The sequence below is a fragment of the Schistocerca piceifrons genome, chromosome 2 (assembly GCF_021461385.2).
Source record: "Schistocerca piceifrons isolate TAMUIC-IGC-003096 chromosome 2, iqSchPice1.1, whole genome shotgun sequence".
NCBI classification, from domain to species: Eukaryota; Metazoa; Arthropoda; class Insecta; order Orthoptera; family Acrididae; genus Schistocerca; species Schistocerca piceifrons.
The window spans coordinates 981,676,042-981,697,228 of NC_060139.1; the positions used below are offsets into that span (position 1 = coordinate 981,676,042).

The 21,187-nt window shown below is 42.5% G+C and overlaps 1 protein-coding gene across 1 annotated transcript; it reads right to left on the reverse strand.

The window, feature by feature from the left end:
* Positions 1-19,405: 19,405 nt before the first annotated feature.
* Positions 19,406-20,350, reverse strand: LOC124776040. The gene has a single exon (XM_047250880.1). The coding sequence runs from the start codon at positions 20,348-20,350 to the stop codon at positions 19,406-19,408; it is 945 nt and encodes a 314-aa protein (XP_047106836.1).
* Positions 20,351-21,187: the final 837 nt, after the last annotated feature.

Genomic DNA, 21,187 nt, shown 5'->3' on the forward strand with positions numbered 1-21,187 from the left:
GTCCTGCCAAAATAATATGTCGTAAATGTTCAGGTAATTTGATTAAGCAAATGCGGATGAGTTCTGAAGGGCCGTATGGGTTTGAAAGATATTGATTCTTATGTAACATGTCTTCAAAATATTTGACAAGACTGGAAAATTCACATTGTTCAAAGTGTTTCATCATCATGATGCTATGTTTTACTCGGTCTTGTGTAGCTTGAGACCAATATGCTGAGAGGAAGGCATGATAAAATTCTCCTTCACTGTGACAATTGTGAATGACCGATCGCATTCTTACAGCTGGTTCATTCTCCAAATAGCCACACTTAAATTCTAATCTGTGCTCTAATGACCAGTTGGGAGGAAAACAATGAGAGAATTGATGGAGCCACGCTTGTGGGTGAATGTCGTTGCCAGAATTCTTAAATGTTTTAAATTTACGTGTAGTAATGAACAGCTTATAGTCAAAATCATCGTGTCGCCGAGTAACATATCGGTCATTGTTACGTCATGTCGGCGGTTCCATCTCAAAATCCAATGCGCCTTGCCAATTTCTTTCATAATTTCCGAATTGTCCTGTGTTATTATTTTGTGGTTGTTCCGTATTTCTAAGTCCCTCTTCCCGTATTGGAGCGCGAGTGGCCTCTGAAATACGTAATTCTTGTATTACCTGAGTCAGCTGATCTTGTACTTTCCGGATTTCTCTTAGGTGTTGCGTATTAATTTGATTCTGATTTTGCTTGAATTTCCTAATTTTTTCGCACTCTTCTGTGTCATTAAAGACTATCGGTTTTGTGTCGTTCAGATTATCATCTACCTTCGTAGATAAGTTAGTGAACTGATCCGAAAGTTCGGCTACTTTCTGCGATAGTGAACACATTTCCTCAGTGTGTTTCTCTGAACCAAGTTTCAGAGTGCCCATTTGTGTTGAAATCGAATCTACTGTGTCCTTTAAGTTTTCTTGAGTTTTTGCAAGTTGCGTAACCGAATCGGTGGATGCAACTGAGTCAATTTTAGCTGACAAGGTCTCATGATTTTCATGAACAATGGTTTGCAGTTCTTTTATGGCTGCTTCGTGATTCTGTAATGCATTTTCACGCCGCGAAAAAATAGGTTGAAAATGCTCACAAATTTGTGTTTTTACGTCGTTACAGACTTTTTGACATTTCGATTCAATGTTATGTAACTCAGTAGTTAAATCTTCACGTGTTTGTTCAAGAGTTTGTTCCAATGAGTCTAACTTTTGAAGCTTTTGCTGTGTTTGTCTCTGATTTTGTTCCATTGTGTCCAACTTTTGAAGCTTTTGCTGTGTTTGTCTCTGATTTTGTTCCATTGTCTCTAACTGTTGCTGTGTTTGTCTCTGATTTTGTTCCATTGTGTCTAACTTTTTAAGATTTTGTTCCACTCTGTCTAACTTTTTAAGATTTTGTTCCACTGTGTCTAACTTTTGAAGATTTTGTTCCATTGTGTCTAACTTTTGAAGATTTTGCCCCATTTGTCTCTGATTTTGTTCCATTTGTTGCATTAATTGCAATAATAATGTATTAGTGTCTGAAATCTGTTTCTCTATGCTTTTTGGCAGTGCATTTTCACCGGCAACATTCACATTTTGACAAGCAGAAAATGTGTCTTGACTCATTTGAGAAAACGGTGAGGACCCAAAACCTGAATCTACAGTACTTCTGAGATTGTTTCCTGTCGTTTTGGATTCCTGAGGCGAGCTGTTGCCGACCGATCGATTGATAATGCTTCCCTGTTCACTAATTGTTTCACTGTGTACACCATTATTTGCAACCCGCTCCATTTCCCTATGCGCAATTACCAAATTACTACTTTGAACATTAGTTAATTCATTACTCTGCGGCGCTAACACACTGCTTTCGTCTTCACTGTCATTTCTCAGTTTACTTTGGAGCCTAGTATTACGTTTTTCACACGCCATTATTGTCACAATATTTCACACGACAACACAGAAAAACACAATTTGAAGAGCAAAAATAAGAGAACACATTAACGTAGCACTGAAAATAATATCGAGTTAATTGCAAGCGCAGCTGCGAAATACTTGGTGCAAATCTAAATGCATGCCACAACTGTGTACAACAATGAAAAACTATAACTACAAAGGAAATTCTCTCTATAATTACGCGCTAGCAATAAACAAAAGCTACACAAATTACGCAAACTACAAGAAAAAATCAGAAGATTCCAGTGAGGTATCCTCGGCTAAGGGTCGACATATGAAACGTCCCCTTTTTGAAGAATTATACACGACTGTGCTTAAACTAACATACAATATTTTTAGCGCAACGCAATCTGACTTTAAGAAATCCCTACAAAAGAATGCCCCTGACTAACATTAACCTATGCGTTTCACAAATCGCTTACCTCACAAAAATCTTGGTTACTCGAACTACTGCAATACAGCGAGCGCCACTACTGCCAGCTAAATAAAAGATTCAAACTAAGGAAGGCACTAACTACTGATAGGCATAGTTAGCAAATGAAAGATTTTAATAGAGAACAAACAATGTATTTACCTTAATAATCATAATATATATAGCAGTTCATGACAAATTACAAAATTCCGCCATTCTCTCCCCACATCCACCACTGCTGGCGGCTCACCTCCAACTGCGCAACGCTACGCGCTGTTCACAGCCAGCTGCCTAACACTACAATGGCGAGTATTACAACAATGCAAAGCAGCCACAGACTGCACACAGCACAGCCAGTGATTTTCATACAGAGGTGGCATTACCAATAAAAAAACCTAAACAGCCTACTTACAGTTGTAGGGAGTGTGTGTGGCGAATGTTTTTCTTTGCGAAGGGCTGACGATGCTTTCGCCATTTAACGGATGAACTGGATACTGGATACATGAAGGAAGTCGATTGGCACAACTTAGTGAGGGAAGATGTCCAGATTCCAAAGTAATTGTTGTAGACAAAGCCAGTAAGAAGGTACGAGAACAGACTCCTTCATTTAAGGAGGTATGTAAGTGATACTCATATTACATCTTAACGTTCTTTCTCTCTCTTTATTATTATATCATGTTATGTACTGGTGGTCGGGAATTTTAGGGGCTACTAAAAGATAATAAGGGCAGAGAAAATATTTGGGCAAATGTTTTGTCCGCAGGTTGATGGTCAGAGTCGAGGAATATACCTATAAAAAAAGGTTACCCACTGGTCCATGGACCAGGGTAATGATTAGTGAGATCATGTTATTGTATGTAGATGAATTAGTCTCAACTCTCACATGTCATCAGTAATCAATAGCAGTTAAAATGTTGCATGAATAGATAAGCTGTGTACATGCTAACCCTCTTAGCTGTGAAAACTTGTGAAAACGACGATTTTTAATAATTTTGTTTTCAAAAGTGGTTCAAACGGCTCTGAGCACTATGGGACTTAACATCGGAGGTCATCGGTCCCCTAGACTTAGAACTACTTAAACCTAACTAACCTAAGGACATCACACACATCCATGCCCGAGGCAGGATTGGAACCCGCGACCGTAGCGGTCGTGCGGTTGCAGACTGAAGAGCCTAGAACCGCTCGGCCACTCCGGCAGGCAATTTTGTTTTCATTTCCTCTTCATAGTATGAAGTGACGAGGACGAGGAAGGATGACAGGATATTGGCCATTGCTGATCTGAATATTAGCAAGAACTCACATCTTAGTTGAGTGTGCAGGAGAACAAATGGATTTTACATACTATAGGGGTTCTATGTCGCGTGACTTGATGATGCAAGTAACTTTTTAAAAACTGAACTATAGCAGAGTTTATCTTCGTAAAATTTATTTATTTTCTTACATCCAATTCAATTTAATTATGTAACTATGTTAACCTTAAGAGTTTATGTAATCCTTTTTGTGCAGGAGTGGAATGTGTGTGAGGAGATGCAACAACCTTGTCTATGGTCACTCGAGTCACAGGGGGAAGCGAGGCTGGAAGTGGAGCTGGGGTAGAGGTGGCGAGGGGTGGCAGCGTGGGGTATGTGTCATGTTGGCGTAAACAGTCAGCTGTGATGGTGTAGCCGGCCGTTGTGGACGAGCGGTTCTAGGCGCTTCATTTCGGAACCGCGCTGCTGCTACGGTTGCATGTTCGTATCCTGCCTCGGGCATGGATGTTTGTGATGTCCTTAGGTTAGTTAGGTTTAAGTAGTTTCTAAGTTTGGGGGACTGATGACCTCAGAAGTTAAGTCCCATTGTGCTTAGAGCCATTTTTTGTGATGGTGTATGGCGCCATGGGGAGTCAGGGCCACGGCTCTACCAGGTTGGTGCGAGTGGTGCAGACTGAAGCTGTGAGGTGGAAGGGGGCTCTCAGCGTGTAGAGGTAGCCAACAGCTCACAATGAGTCAAGGACTTTGTGCTGCCGACTGATACCTGTGATTATCTACTGCCTGGCGAGGGCTGGACGAAGGAAAGTATTACGCTCAGTGCATTAAACAATATTTTGTTTGTTGCATTGGGAAATTTCTTTGGGAGAGATCTGTGACCAAGTACAGAAAGTCCACTTGCTCAATCTTTGATTCATCAATGTGCTGTTTTCTTAAGATCCCGCCGATAGAGGAGACAGTCAGTCGAAACTACTCGCAATTTGGTATATTTCGGATTTGCTTACAAAAGCATTAGCAACTGCCTGTGTCACCAGATTCAAGTTGACAGCCGAAACTAGCACCACCTCATCAATGCAAGAAAGAAGAAGCTATGCAACGGTTGTCAGGTAGCTGCTCTGACCAAGGATACTGGAAGAAATGAGTGACTGCGTCATGGGAGTCCATGAGCGAGACCATAATTCATCTTGCAAACCTGACCAGTCATATGGAGGGTCAGATTCTCTAGCATCATATGATGTACCCACCACACAGACCCTTACAGTGTTTCTTTTACTGCTCGAGCAAAGACGTGTAACCACTCCAATCTCCATGTAAGTGGAGTAAATAATGCAAACCAATTGAAAGTTCATGGGTCTCTTGTACATCGATTTCGAAGGACATTCTCGCATCACAACTCGCAGTGTGTTTAAGTTCACTACCTTGTATTATTAATTAATTTATGGTTATTATAACATTTGTTGTGTTTTCTCTACAGTATCACTTAATATTACAGATGACGCATGCTACGCATTAGAGACGACAAGCGAATACAGCGGTAGTCTGTTATGTGTAGGTTCGTATCATCTTAGTCTTTCATGCACATGGTTTGGACATACTCTTATCTGTATTGCTTGTATACACTGAACGAATTTAGTAGCATAAGAAAACTGCAAGCAGGGATATTTAGTAGGTATTTGTAGGTTCACTGTGATAAGTCTCACCGTTATTAAGACGAATCTGTGGTCAACCCTGTAACACTGATATTTTCTTTCACACTTTCGTGTGGTTGACAAATTGTTTTTTATTTATTTTGAATTGTGTTGGGCCTTCAAAGGGATTTCTTATGTTTCATTGATGTTATTCAGGTTAGTAGAACCCATATAATGATGAAGTGTGTGAAACAGCAGAATAGGGACATTTGTGAGAGGGCCTTGAGTCAATATGTATTTGAAATACTGAGTGGGCAAGGAAACCAAATATGGAATTACAACAGTTAGAGCTAAACGTTGTTCAGACTTACAAACTCTAACCTTTGTTCTCAAATATTGCCTTTTACTTTAACTGATGCACTTGGTGTGCACATTAGTTATATTGTTTTTAAGAAGCTAAAACTGTCAGCTTATGCCAGCATTTAATCTTAATTGTTAGGAGCTTCCTTAGATATGAGTGAAAATACAGTTAATAGTAGTTACAGGTACAAGATAGATGGAGCTCGTCGAAAGAAATATTCCTAGAGTAACTGAGCCATGCCGGCTTTGCGGCTATCGATACTTGTTCAGACATGCTAACCTTTCGGCGCTTCTGAGTCGGTTGCGAGGTGGCGTGGCTGATGGTGGATCGACAGGCAAGCGCTAGTAAGTTTAGTTGGAAGGTGGAGAGAAGACGGTGCGATTGCTCAAGGATGGGAGGTAACCCGCTCGCTGAAGAGTTGTTTTGAAAGGGATTGTACAGGTTGGCAGTCGTTACGGCTGTGTCTTGAGATGGTCTGCGCAGCGAAGCAGTTGGTGGCCGTTAACTGATTACATTTTATTGGGAGACTGTCCGCCCCGATAGCTGAGTAGTCAGCATGACGGATTGCCGTCCTACGGGCCCGGGTTCGATTCTCGGCTGGGTTGGGGATTTTCTCCGCTCAGGGACTGGGTGTTGTGTTGTCTTCATCGTCATTTCATCCCCATCCAGCGCGCAGGTCACCCAGTGTGGCGTCGAATGTAGTAAGACCTGCACCAAGGCGACCGGATCTGCCCCGTAAGGGCCCTCCCTGCTAATGACGCCACACGCACCTTTCTATTTCCATTGGGAGACTGTAGTGGCGACCTACTTCTCGAATGCTGTTGGACGATTATATCGCTGACCTGGTAAGGTGACATCATTCTAGTTACGTCTTTCACCGGCCATGCACTTTGTGCCTTCCGTATTGCAAGTGTACCTGAGATGAGAAACTATTAGCGAGTGCTGAATTATGAAAATCTGTTAGTAATCCATGTACTGGTCCGAACCTACGCAATTTGTTGCACCATTTTGATGGAACTCTTGTTGCTTGGTGTCCAGTAGCGCCGGCATTCTACCTTACCATCCAAGCCGTGGGGATTATTGTGTGTAACGTTTTAAAACTGAGTGTTTAACTTGTTCCAGACTCCAGACAATCGGGTGGATCTTGAACCGTATGTTACACAGCAAATGTACCCTAACTCCGTGAGACATTTGTGCGGAGGTTTGAATGTCGGCATCCATGAAGGGCTCCATTATCATAAGGATAAAATAATTATAAAATATCATTTGGTGTTTTTTTTGGAGGGGGGGGGGGAGAATCACGTGTGGAAGTGAGCTAGTAAGCTAAATTTAGCAGCCGCAGTTTGTTTCAACTCTTGCGATACTGCTGCTATGCCTTTTTATCTAAAGTTGTTTTAAGTCGTTGATTTTGGTTTTATTAACATAACACTGTTTGAGACATTTGGTTGTAGCCCGTTGCTGCTGCGTCAGCACACGCGATTTGTTGGACTATAATTGTTGACAATTTGTTCTACGTCTGTGCCTAAGTGGTGGATCGGCGCTACACATTCGGGTTCTCGCTTTTTCTTGAATCTGACGGAGTTGAACGTTCCGTTAAGACCCAGGTGCACTCAATGACAGCCCTCTGTGTTAACCGTTTGGGGAGGGGTGGGGGGGGGGGGGGGAGGAACAACACCCGGGATGTGAAGTCGGACGCACCTACCGAACTTCGCGTCCTCGGTCGGGCCGATAAATCGGGCCCGCACGGCACAACCAGGTGTGGCCCATGTTGGCCGCCTAGCAGGACGTTCATGTGCGCACTTGGCAAATGCCGTGAGCTGGGAACTATATGGAAGACAAGTGTCTGATTTAGATTATTGCCTGTCTAGTTGGGTGTCCGTATGTAAGGTTAATATCTCCTTTAAATGAATATATTTGGGCAAGGTTTTAAAAGTATCTGTAAGTGAACTTACGATAGCCGTTTGGGCGTGCAATATTTTATATTATCGCATTTGAAATGTTGTTACACATTTGTTAGTAAGCAAGGCCAACTGATAGGCTTCATGTATAAATATTCTCTGACTGGGAGTTTATTATAAATATTATTTCTTCATATTTGTTAATGCAAAATAGTTATTCACAGTTCATGTGTAAGGCTACTGTCTTTTAAATGAGTATATTTGGGCAAGGTATTACAAGTGAACTTATTGTAGCCCTTTAGGCGTTCAGTGTATTCTATTTTTTTAATATTAAAAGGTATTATCTTTCTCGCCTGAAAAGTTGTTAAACTTGCTTTGCTATCGAAAGCTAAATGATGGGTTTCGTGTGAAAATGTTATCTCAACCACCTATTTGAGGTGGAAAAGGGATTTCTATAAGCAGACGGGTGGTGTAGTTATGAGTTCTCCGTTATCGCCTGTTGCAGCAGACATTTTTTTGCAAGCGTTCGAAGAAACAGGACTCCAATCACCATTACGCCAAGAATGCTGGCTACGATATTTTGACGACACGTTTGTCATCTCACCACGTGGAGAAGAAGAGCTTCAGAACTTCCACCAGCATCTCAATCAGCAGCATAGCAAAATTCACTTTACCATGGAGATGGAAAAGAACGGGGAAGTTTACAGTAAGGCTGACGGGAAGCTTGGACACAGAGTTTATAGAAAGCCCACCAACACGGACAGGTACATGCATGTATCCTCCCACCATCATCCTACGCAAAAGAAATCGGCCCTGCAAACTTTAACTAAGAGAGCCTACAGGATCAGCGATGAACACAATCTTAGAGCTGCACTACAGAACCTCAGGTCTATTTTTGGAGCCAATGGCTACGACATGAGGATTATACATAAAACTATGGCGCCGAAGGAGGAGTGCAATAGGGAAATGCAGAACGAAGCACGGAACACCGTCCTGCTACCGTACATACAAGGGGTTACTGAAAGTCTGGGCAAAATTCTCCGTAGGGCAGGTATTTATCCGATCTTTCGTAGCAACAACAAAATAAAAGACGTTCTGAGCTCGACGACAGATACAACTGACAAGTTCCATGCCACCGGAGTTTACGAAATCGGGTGCGGATGTGGACTGGTGTATGTAGGTGAGACTGGGCGTCCAATAAGCACAAGATTATCTGAACACGAGAGATTCAGCCGCCTCAAATAGTACAACAGATCAGTCGTGGAAGAACACCAGGAGCAGTGAATTTCGTGAGACCCACTTACTGGCGAAACAGCCGTTTATTTTGAGGAGGAAGATTACAGAGGCTATAGAAAAAGACAAGCGATCTGGCAACATGAATAGAGAAGACGGGTATCCGCTTCCAGCGTCTTGGCTGCCAGCAATGACAGTTTTGCGGAAGGACAGCTCTCGCAAAGCAGCAGTTGCCACTCAGTTTCCCATTCTGCCGATTTCCACCAATGGCAAGCAATAAAGGAAAGTCCAACGGAAAACGCCTATTTCAGCTAATGACAAAATTCAATGCTAAGACCAATACGTGCGATAGCGTTCTCGCTTCCCACGCCCGGGTTCCCGGGTTCGATTCCCGGCGGGATCAGGGATTTTCTCTGCCTCGTGATGGCTGGGTGTTGTGTGATGTCCTTAGGTTAGTTAGGTTTAAGTAGTTCTAAGTTCTAGGGGACTGATGACCATAGATGTTAAGTCCCATAGTGCTCAGAGCCATTTTTTTAAGACCAATAAAAGAACACCCGATAACCTTCCTCCTCACCATCATATCCAAGGACAGCACTCCTCCATAGTATATAAGCAACCAAACAAGTGCTCACTCATCAGTTAGCAGTACACCCTGAGGAAGGCGTCTTGCAACAGTCGCCTAAACTTTTGAGTTTTATAGTTATCTGTTTTGAATTCAAATCCTACTAGCATTAGAGTTAACCAGCCTAAGGCGATCCGTCTATTTCTATTTCGGAATACTTTGTTGAGATACACCTAAATCAAGAAACATTTATCTCCACAGGGAATAGTTTGTAGATGGATTTCTGATTAACATTATGGAGGCTTTACAGTTCACATAATTTGTTCACGTGACAGAATATTTTGTTTGATTATAATATACACTGGATCAAAGTTTAAATCACTGGATCAAACAACCACAACAATTGTAGGTGAAAGAGGGGACAACGTTTTCTCAGTTTAAAGTATGGTTTCTCATCATAGCAGTAGCCACATTTAATGTCGCTACCCATAGCTTGGCCCAAACAATCAGTCAGAGTTTATTCAGTACATGAAGGTTATTTTAAAAAACATTGACTGGATAATGAGAGTAGATAGATTACTACGTTGCCATTTAGAATGCCGGCCGAAGTGGCCGTGCGGTTAAAGGCGCTGCAGTCTGGAACCGCAAGACCGCTACGGTCGCAGGTTCGAATCCTGCCTCGGGCATGGATGTTTGTGATGTCCTTAGGTTAGTTAGGTTTAACTAGTTCTAAGTTCTAGGGGACTAATGACCTCAGCAGTTGAGTCCCATAGTGCTCAGAGCCATTTGAACCATTTTGCCATTTAGAGCGGATCTTGGTGGAAGAAGAAATATCTGCTAGAATAAAAGCAAATGACAAAGCAAATGATTAACCATTAGCATCATCATTAGCTCTCTATATATGTAATTCTGGAAACTTAAATTAATATCTTTGAAATAATCAAGTACCTCCAATAACATCTTTTTCCGTCATTGCTTACTAATAACATCACACCTCCCATACTCTAGAACATCAATAAAGCCTATGCCGTGAGATGGTACATGCTTATACGAGATATTGGTGCAGATGTAGAAGAATATCAGGTTTAGTGGCATCTCCCCAAACGGTAAATATTTGAAAACAAGGCAAATTATACGGGAAGCAACCCCTTCGAGCAAACAATGCAAAAAGTCTATTAAAAACTTTGACTGCAGTCCGCACAGATCACTAGTGCTGCGGAAGCAAGCCTGTCAGCCCATCTACAGTAGCTGCCAATAAGAGGCAAGGAAGGAGATACCTAAGCTGCGCAGATTGCAGGCAGACTGCGGAACAGAACGATCTCTCTCTGCTTGCACCTCTGACCTGGTGACATGATCTCTCTCCACGCTCCGTTACCGCAATGATATCCTTCGAGCCACGGACTGGCTACTTTCTCCAGGGAACTCTATGTATCGCAGACTGTTTTGACCAATTTTCCTGTTTAGAAACATCTACCTGAACTCCCATCTGGTAAGGCCCTACCGTCGACTTCCTGCACAAAATTTTATTTTTCAACACGTGTCTGTAAAAATAGATGTTAATCGACCTCTTGCACAATTTGGTGTCAGAATTGGGATCTGAACCATGTTACGGTACTTTGCTTCCGTATTTTGAGTCCGTGTGCCATCATAAGCATGTTAGCAGAGTCGGAATCGACATAGTTGAAGGAGACGAGAGTCGATGGATATTGCACTAGGCTATGTTGGGACGGCTCTATCAAATGAGGACGTAAAACTCCGATTTAAAAATGTTTTTTTTTTCGTAATTGCAAACAAAGTGGTGCCTTCCGTCAACAGTGAGCGTTGTATGAAAGACGTAATGAGCATTACGTGTTTGCGCTGACTACAGTTACACAAAGCATAAACTAAATTACAAATACCTCCCGGAATACCACAGAAAATTTCCCTGACAAATCTTAATAGCGTTACCCTGTTCTTTTGGGTCTTCACTCTTCTACTGGTTCAGTGCTGCTCGCCACGTGAATGTATTGAAATCTCAATCAGTCCCTACAGTTTTTACCTACGGAAAATATTTCTTGATGTCTTAACACATGTCCAAAAATCCTGTACCTTCTACTTGTCAGCGGTTCCCATTTGTTTCTTTCTTCGCTGACACTGCTGAGAACCTCCCCATTAATAGTCCGCTTAACTTCCAGATTTCTTCTGTGACACCACAGACACTCTGATTCTCTTCTTTTCCGTTCTTCACGTAGTCCACGTTTCACAACCATGATATTCTGTGCTACAAAACACACATTTTTAGAAATTTTTTCCTCTGATTAGTGGTGATGCTTGGCAACAGTAGATTTCTCTTGACCAGGAAAGCCTTCTTTTCCAGTGCCAAACTACGTTTTATGTTATCCTTGTTTCATCCGTCATATGTTATTTCGCCTGCAAGGTTACAGAAGCCCTATCTTCGTCTACTTCATGGTCCCTAATTTCGATGTTGATTTTATCACCAATCTCATTTCTGCTGGTTGTCATTACTTTCGCCTTTATTTGGTTTTCTGTCAATCAATATTGCGTGACCATTGGACTGTTCATTCCATTCAACACGTCAAGTAATATTCTTTCACATTCGTTGAGTAAAGCAATGTTATCGACGAATCTTATCGTCGATATCCTTTCACCCAGAATTTAAATTTCACTCTTGAATCTTTCTTTTATTTTCATCATCGCTTCTTCGAACAGCAGGATAGGAGGACTACATCCCTCTCTTACATGCTTCTAATCGGAGCACTTCGTTCTTGCTCTTGCATTCTTATTGTTCCGTCATGGTTCTTGTACACATTGTATATTGTCCACCTTTCTCTAAAGTTTACTTCTGTTTTTATCATAATTTCGAACATCTTGCAATATTTAATATAGTCTAACGCTTTTTCCAGGTCCACGTATACTGTGAACGTATTCTATGTGTGTAGTAATTCTATTGTATTCTCGTGAAGGGAATTTTACAGAGGTAACCTATGGTGCAAAATATAAATGTCCCTATGGGTAGTGGGACTGCAATAAACAGTTTCCCCGTACGCTTATATCATTCAGGTATGAAGTATTCACAGTATCGTTGCTGGATAGTTAAAAAAAAGGTTCAAATGGCTCTGAGCACTATGTGACTCAACTTCAGAGGTCATCAGTCCCCTAGAACTTAGAACTACTTAAACCTAACTAAAATAAGGACATCACACACATCCATGCCCGAGGCAGTATTCGAACCTGCGACCGCAGCGGTCTCGCGCTTCCAGACTGTAGCGCCTAAAACCGCACGGCCACTCCGGCCGGCCATAGTTAACACCCCACATGTGCATATCTCGTTCCCAGTGTAACTGGTACTTACAGTGTCTGTAGATTACTGTATTTAGGTTCTGAACGTTCTGCAAAAATGTACAACAAACGTTATTTGACACACAATTGCACGTAGAAGTTGCGTTTAAATTGCATATGCTGAGCAGTATAAAAATATACTGCACTTCTTCGATAATTTGTATATCTTATAAGCCTTTCTTATATTCTTTTATTTCGTTATTTCTGAATCAGTACAATAATTGCCAATAAGCAAATGATAAAGGCATTCGAATGTATCCTAGGATTTAAGATAAATTGCTAAACGTAATGAAACAACTGTCAGGTGTTTCGGATAATGAACATCGTTTTTACTGCAAATAGAGAAGAAACATGGAGAAGTAAACAATTTAACCTCACGTCATTGCGCAACAACTTTGGTCATTAGCGCGATGTAAAAAACTGTAGGTATTTTTCACAAAACAGACTTAAGATTGACTGCATTAATTCGAAAATTCTTCTTACTGTGCCTTTCCCTTCCGTAGTAGTTTTACAAAATTGTTCTACCACCTGACCTCGAAACATGCAGTCAGATGTAGAAAACTGCTGATTTATTTGAGCGGAAAGATCCGAAAATGCATATTACGCCATACGCTGCATACGAAACAGGAGGGTCTAATATCGCCCAACGTGTAAAGTGAGGCGAATTCAGCCATTCACGAATTGCAGACTGTGGTAAGCGGAAGGAATGCTCGGCTGTATTTCTTTATACAGAGCATCAGAGGTACTCACACAATAACATTGAGACGATAGTAAGTAAAATTGCTGTTGACAGCACAATCTTGGGGTGTATCTGAGCTTACAGACTCGCTTCGCCAGCTCTACTGGTCTGTTCTAAATGTAGGGACAGACTTACACTCAAAAATTTTAATAAATTTTTCCAATATTTTCTGTAAGAAATAGCTGCCTGTATAATTTTCCTTATAATCATATACTTAATATGTGTCCAGATGCCACTGTGCCTGCATACTCATCTTCAGGTACACGTAGACCTTGTAAGATCATCTACACTCATACTCATAAATTAAGGATAATTGCAGAATGTGGTACCACACAGCGTGGCACTACACAAAACTGGCGCTAATAACATAGGCCCATAGGGAACACACACGACACAGATCTGTAAGTCCACGGCATTGGTGATAAGTTGAGAAAACCGTCACGGAACACATATGCTACAAAGCGCCACTGTTTCCTGCGCATGTACCCCGACATCAATATGGGATATAATCACCATGCACATGTACACAGGCCGCACAACGGCATACTCTGGATCAGGTGGTCGAGCAGCTGCTGGGGTATAGCCTCCCATTCTTGCACTAGTGCCTGTCGGAGCTCCTTAAGTGTCCAAGGGGACTTGCAGCGATACGTCGACCGAGAGCATCCCTGACGTGCTCGATGGGGTTTAGGTCTGAAGAAGAGGCAGGTCACTCCATTCGCCTATCAATCTTCTGTTTCGAGGTACTCCTCCATTATGGCAGCTCGGTGGGGGCCGTGCGTTAGCATCCATTAGGAGGAAGGTGGGACCCACTGCACCACTGAAAAGGCGTAGATACTTGTGCAAAATGACGTCCCGATAGACGTGACATATTATAGTTCCCCTGTGAAAGACATTCAGGGGTTTATGTGCACCACTCATAATCCTACCCCACACCATCAAACCACGACCTCCACACAGATCCCTTTCAAGGATATTAAGGGGTTGGTATTTGGTTCCTGGTTCACGCCAGAAGAAAACTCGGCGAGAATTACTGTTCAGACTATACCTGGACTCGTCCGTGAACATAACCTGGGACCACTGTTCTAATGACCATGTACTGTGTTCTTGACACCAAGCTTTACGGGCTCTCCTGTGACCAGGGGTCAGTTGAATGCACCTTGCAGGTCTCCGGGCGAATAAACCATGTCTGTTCAGTCGTCTCCAGACTGTGTGTCTGGAGACAAGTGTTCTAGTGGCTGCGGTAAGGTCCCGAGAAGGGCTACCTGCAGCACTCCGTGGCCGTCTATGGGCACTGATGGTGAGATATCGGTCTTCTTGTGGTGTTGTATACTGTGGACGTCCCGTAATCAAGCGCCGGACAAATTTCCTGTCTGCTGGAATCATTGGCATAATCTTGAGATCACATTTGGTGGCACACGGAGGGCCCATGCTACCACCTGCTGTGTTTGACCAGCCTTCAGTCGCCCTAGTATTCTACCCCTCATAACGTCATCAATATATGTTCTTTGAGCCATTTTAAACACACAGTCATCTTTAGCACGCCTGCGAATGTCTGCACACTTACTCGCTGCACTGTACTCTGACATGCACCAACACACCTCTGCGAATGTGGACCGCTGCCAGCGCCACCGTGCAGCGACTGCAGGTCAGATGCACCACATCGTCATACTCCGAGGTGATTTAAACCCGCAAACCGCCCACCAGAGCTCTGTTTCACCCGCATCGGCATTATCCTTAATCTATGAGCATGAGTGTGCTTAAGCATTGCGCCCTCTTGATAAGTGCTGACCCGTCGTGCTCCTGCACAAAATTTTATTTACGCTTACATGACTGTAAAATTACGTGTTAATCGACCTCCTGCACAACTTCGCGTCAGAATCTGGATCTAATCCACACTATAGTCCTGAAGGTCTGTACTTTGCGGCCGTGTGTCGCCATACGCATGTTAACAAGGTCGGAATCGTCGTAATTACCGGATACAGCAGTTGTAGCGTATGTTGGGGCAGCTGTACACAGGCGCTCCTTCCGAGGCTCCTTTCCATGCCTGGCGTTCTGACCAAAGTCGTGAGGCGCAGTCACGTGCGGGGGGGTTCGCCTGGCCGTCGCGCTTGAGTGGAGTTAGCTGGGGCGCGCGTGCGGGCACCTGCCGCCGCGCCAGCACCTGTTTGTGCGGTGGAGACCCGGGCGCTGCGCGGCCATGCCGTCGGTCACGTTGAGAACATCTGTCGGCGCCGCTGACGGTTATCCGCGAGGCTGCGCAGTCTGATGAGGGATTTATATTCGCGCCCCGCGCAGACTCAATGCTGCCCTCCGCGCTTTAACGCTATAGGGCGCTGCCGCGGGCTCTTGAAAGGTTGTTATGTCGCTGCCTCTTCCTCGTCACTGGGGCGCGTATTTCTATCGCAGTGAGAGCGACACTGACTCGAAGTCCACATTGTACTCGCCTCACCTCTGCTTCCTGGCAGTTCCGTGCCGACTTGCCACCTGTTGCTGTCACTCTGCTGTCCGATTGGAAGCTAGCAGGCTCGGTGGAGATGTTTGTTACTCTGCGATTTATTCCACGTAACTACCATGGATGAAGATGAAATGGGAGATAAGATACTGCGTGAAGAGTTTGACAGAGCACTGAAGGACCTGAGTCGAAACAAGGCCCCCGGAGTAGACAACATTCCATTGGAACTACTGACGGCCTTGGGAGAGCCAGTCCTGACAAAACTCTACCATCTGGTGAGCAAGATGTATGAAACAGGCGAAATACCCTCAGACTTCAAGAAGAATATAATAATTCCAATCCCAAAGAAAGCAGGTGTTGACAGATGTGAAAATTACCGAACAATCAGTTTAATAAGCCACAGCTGCAAAGTACTAACGCGAATTCTTTACAGACGAATGGAAAAACTAGTAGAAGCCGACCTCGGGGAAGATCAGTTTGGATTCCGTAGAAATACTGGAACACGTGAGGCAATACTGACCTTACGACTTATCTTAGAAGAAAGATTAAGGAAAGGCAAACCTACATTTCTAGCATTTGTAGACTTACAGAAAGCTTTTCACAATGTTGACTGGAATACTCTCTTTCAAATTCTAAAGGTGGCAGGGGTAAAATACAGGGAGCGAAAGGCTATTTACAACTTGTACAGAAACCAGATGGCAGTTATAAGAGTTGAGGGACATGAAAGGGAAGCAGTGGTTGGGAAGGGAGTAAGACAGGGTTGTAGCCTCTCCCCGATGTTATTCAATCTCTATATTGAGCAAGCAGTAAAGGAAACAAAAGAAAAATTTGGAGTAGGTATTAAAATCCATGGAGAAGAAATAAAAACTTTGAGGTTCACCGATGACATTGTAATTCTGGCAGAGACAGCAAAGAACTTGGAAGAGCAGTTGAACGGAATGGATGGTGTCGTGAAGGGAGGATATAAGATGAACATCAACAAAAGCAAAACGAGGATAATGGAATGTAGTCGAGTTAAGTCGGGTGATGCTGAGGGTATTAGATTAGGAAATGAGACACTTAAAGTAGTAAAGGAGTTTTGCTATTTGGGGATCAAAATAACTGATGATGGACGAAGTAGAGAGGATATAAAATGTAGACTGGCCATGGCAAGGAAAGCGTTTCTGAAGAAGAGAAATTTGTTAACATCGAGTATAGATTTAAGTGTCAGGAAGTTATTTCTGAAAGTATTTGTATGGAGTGTAGCCATGTATCGAAGTGAAACATGGACGGTAAATAGTTTGGACAAGAAGAGAATAGAAGCTTTTGAAATGTGGTGCTCCAGAAGAATGCTGAAGATTAGATGGGTAGATCACATAACTAATGAGGAAGTATTGAATAGGATTGGGGAGAAGAGAAGTTTGTGGCACAACTTGACCAGAAGAAGGGATCGGTTGGTAGGACATGTTCTGAGGCATCAAGCGATCACCAATTTAGTATTGGAGGGCAGCGTGGAGGGTAAAAATCATAGGGGGAGACCAAGAGATGAATACACTAAGCAGATTCAGAAGGATGTAGGTTGCAGTAGGTACTGGGAGATGAAGAAGCTTGCACAGGATAGAGTAGCATGGGGAGCTGCATCAAACCAGTCTCAGGACTGAAGACCACAACAATAACAACTACCATGGTGACTAAACCAGATGCTATAATACGACGCAAAGCAACTTTGAGTGTTGTTGCTATGTATCGGTGCCAGTGGTGCCAAATGAATTACGTCAATTACAGCTTGCAGCGCGCCACCTAACGTTTGTTAAGAGCCGCGCGGGATTGGCCGAGCGGTCGTGGGCGCTGCAGTCATGGACTATGCGGCTGGTCCCGGCGGAGGTTCGAGTCCTCCCTCGGGCATGAGTGTGTGTGTTTGTCCTTAGGATAATTTAGGCTAGGTAGTGTGTAAGCTTAGGGACTGATGACCTTAGCAGTTACGTCCCGTAAGATTTCACACACATTTAAACATTTTTGTTTGTTAAGAATCGCGAGCACCACGAACACTGTGTATTTCATGAAGATATGTCGTCCTCAAAGATAGTCCTTCTCTTACGCTCTCAACGTACTCACTTTAACCTCTTGTGGGAAGAAACAAACAACTAAAGTACTTTTGGAAATAACAAGATTCGTTGTAAATAAGAAAACGGATCTACCATGGTAACTGAACTGTAATTGAGTGGCTCGTTGTCCTCTAAGAAAGCACATGTTACATCTGCAAGGGATTGCTATTACAGTAGTATTTGGCAGCTATTTTTGAATCCGAGAGCACACGAATGATAGAGTATCAGGCTAATGTCGTCCCTTCTGCGCCACTTGATGACACACCTATCATTCATGTTCACATTGTTCCTCACTATTAATGAGGCGGTGCTACTTAGATATTATTGATATACGGTAGCCCCTTCTTGAACAGTGTCTGTACTGGAAGAGTATAGGAACTGGATACCCGTTTCACTCAGACTAATCGTATAACCTCTTCAGTCCCGAGCACATATTAAAATTCCAAATGAGCTAAATTTGTGTTAACTGCAATCTGTTAATGCTAGTTAACAATGAATGACCCTCAAAAAAATTTTTAACTATTGACAATTTTTTATAGATAGTATCAAATATGATACCTTGGGACTCAAGCAGGGCATGTATACACACAACTACGCAGTTTCATTTTGGTTTATTTCAAAAAAATTCCAGTTACAAATATTACACACATTGTTCATATTTTCTGTAGATACCATGATAAATGAAAACTGAAATTTGGTATTAAAAATTTTAACTATATTGTGTAAACAGTTAAAAATATGAAACTTCCTGGCAGATTGAAACTGTGTGCCGGACCGCGACTCGAACTCGGGACCTTTGCCTTTCGCGAGCAAGTGCTCTACCAACTGAGCTACCCAAGCACGACTCACGCCCCGTCCTCACATCTGTACTTCTGCCAGTATCTCGTCTCCTATCTTCCAAACTTTACAGAAACTCTCCTGCGAACCGTGCAGAACTAGCACTCCTGAAAGAAAGGATATTGCGGAGACATGGCTTAATCACAGCCTGGGGGATATTTCCAGAATGAGATTTTCACTCTGCAGCGGAGTGTGCGCTGATATGAAACTTCCTGGCAGAGCTTCTGTAAAGTTTTGAAGGTAGGAGACGAGATTCAGGCAGAAGTAAAGCTGTGAGGACAGGGCGTGAGTCGTACTTGGGTAGCTCAGTTGGTAGAGCACTTGCCCGCGAAAGGCAAAGGTCCCGAGTTCGAGTCTCGGTCCAGCACACAGTTTTAATCTGCCAGGAAGTTTCATATCAGCGCACACTCCGCTGCAGAGTGAATATCTCATTCAGTTAAAAATATATAAACAAAATTACCATAGCAAAATGTGTCAAATTATTGTTCCTCTTTTGGTATTATCACAAGAATCAAATGTAAATTAACAACACTTATACTACATTTATTTTATTTTTGTGGAATTTGTTAAAACAGTTCCTGTCAGCAGTGAAGCAAAGGAACACTTTGCTCTGCTCACATCGTACAAAAGTGAGACCTTTACAGCCTTCTGCCCAGCAGTTCCACCTATTCCTCTGTACGTGGTTTATCATTGCAGGCAAATGAAGCTTGCTTGCTTTTCTTTTTTCCATTTGTGGTAGTGGCAAGGGACGTCTTGGTTTTTTTCCTATCTTGCAAATAATCTTCATTTTCGGAGTCTAGTTCTTGCTCCAAAGGTTCGATCAGTAAACTTGACCGTTGCTGAAAATATATCAGATTTTCTGCAACATCAAGCTTGAACTGGTAGTATGGCACTGTATGTTTCTTTGCAATACCGTTCTGCATTGCAGTTTCTCTGTATTCCAACCATGCAGCAGCAATTGCAAAATCAATTAAGTGATGAATCACTCTGATGGTCCATTTGTGGGTCCAGGCTCTCATGCCATACTTTCCCGCCATCCTATCTGACTGGTCAGCACCTCGCATGTAAGTATAGAATGCCTTTACTACACATGGAAGGGGAACTCCAATGTACTTTTTCACTTTTTTAGACCACTGAGTGCATTTTTCAATTGGCTCAACACTTGATTCTGTTGAAGCCAAATAAATCGCTCGGTTGTCAAACCATTTGATAATTGCTAGGTTCCCATCATTACTTACCACCTGATCATGGCTGCCTCTTGTTTTTCTCTTTGTTGCATCTTCCTCAAACCGTATACTTCTGGGGATGCGACTCAGCATTATTGTACCTTTGGCAGTACTGTTCCTGTCTCTCAGTAACTTGTCGAGGAGGGGAACAGAAGGAAAATATCTGTCAACATAAACTGACGACTTCTCTGTCAATGTATTACTAAGTTTCAACACTACTCTGCCTCCTACATCTAACTTCTCTGGAGGGGGCACTTTTTCAGACTGAATTGCTTTCCCTTTTCCTTCATACATACAGAAATCAAGGGGTATGCCGTTACGGTTTGCCATGACAAAATTCTTCAAATCTTCTGGGTTAGGTTTTCCCTTTACATACTGCTTCATTTTCACTTGTCCATGAAACGGAATTATCTGGTCATCGATAGATATTTCCGTTGACCGATGGTTTTTTTAACATTCCTTAACAGTCTCCAATACTGCTTTTATTTTCCAAAAGTGGTATTGCTTTTTCTGTTCACTAACAGCATTGTCGTCAACTAATTTTATATTGTTCCTCAGTAGATAAAATCTGTCACTTGAAACATTGTCTGCAACTAGTGGGTACCTACTTTTCCTCTCCCATAGTGATTTTCCTGTTTTACTGACATGCCTATAATTTGTGAATGAAGACATATCCTCAAAAAATGAACCATGAAATTATTTACAAAAGTATTCAAATGGTTTCTTGAGTTCATCTGTGGCTACTGATACGCTGGCAGCAATGTTGGATCGGAGGTTTTTGGAAATGCTAAGCACCTGAAAACTTAAAATGAAGCAAATTATTATTTTTTAAGTAAACCATCTTGTAAGAGACGATAATTTCTTTCTGTATGCCTCCAAATCTCGCTTCTTTCTCGGATTTTGGCAAGAGGTACAGTTTCTCCATCTGATGAACTTTCTCCGCTTTAATTTCTTTGTATCAAAGCGTCATCTTCATCACCAGACTCATCAAACTCTACGTCAGACTCATCTGGATCAATTCTGTTGACCAACTCAGTGATCTCTTCATCAGTCAAGCCTGAGAATCAATCGGAAAACAAATATAACCTCACTTCCACTGACGTGAAGAAAATCAGCTTTGAGTCCTAGGGTATAATATATGATGCCCAAAACATTAACTTTTATAACCCCTGTATAAAGTTAATTTGTAATTGACTATTGAGTGAGTATTGTCTGTAGAGC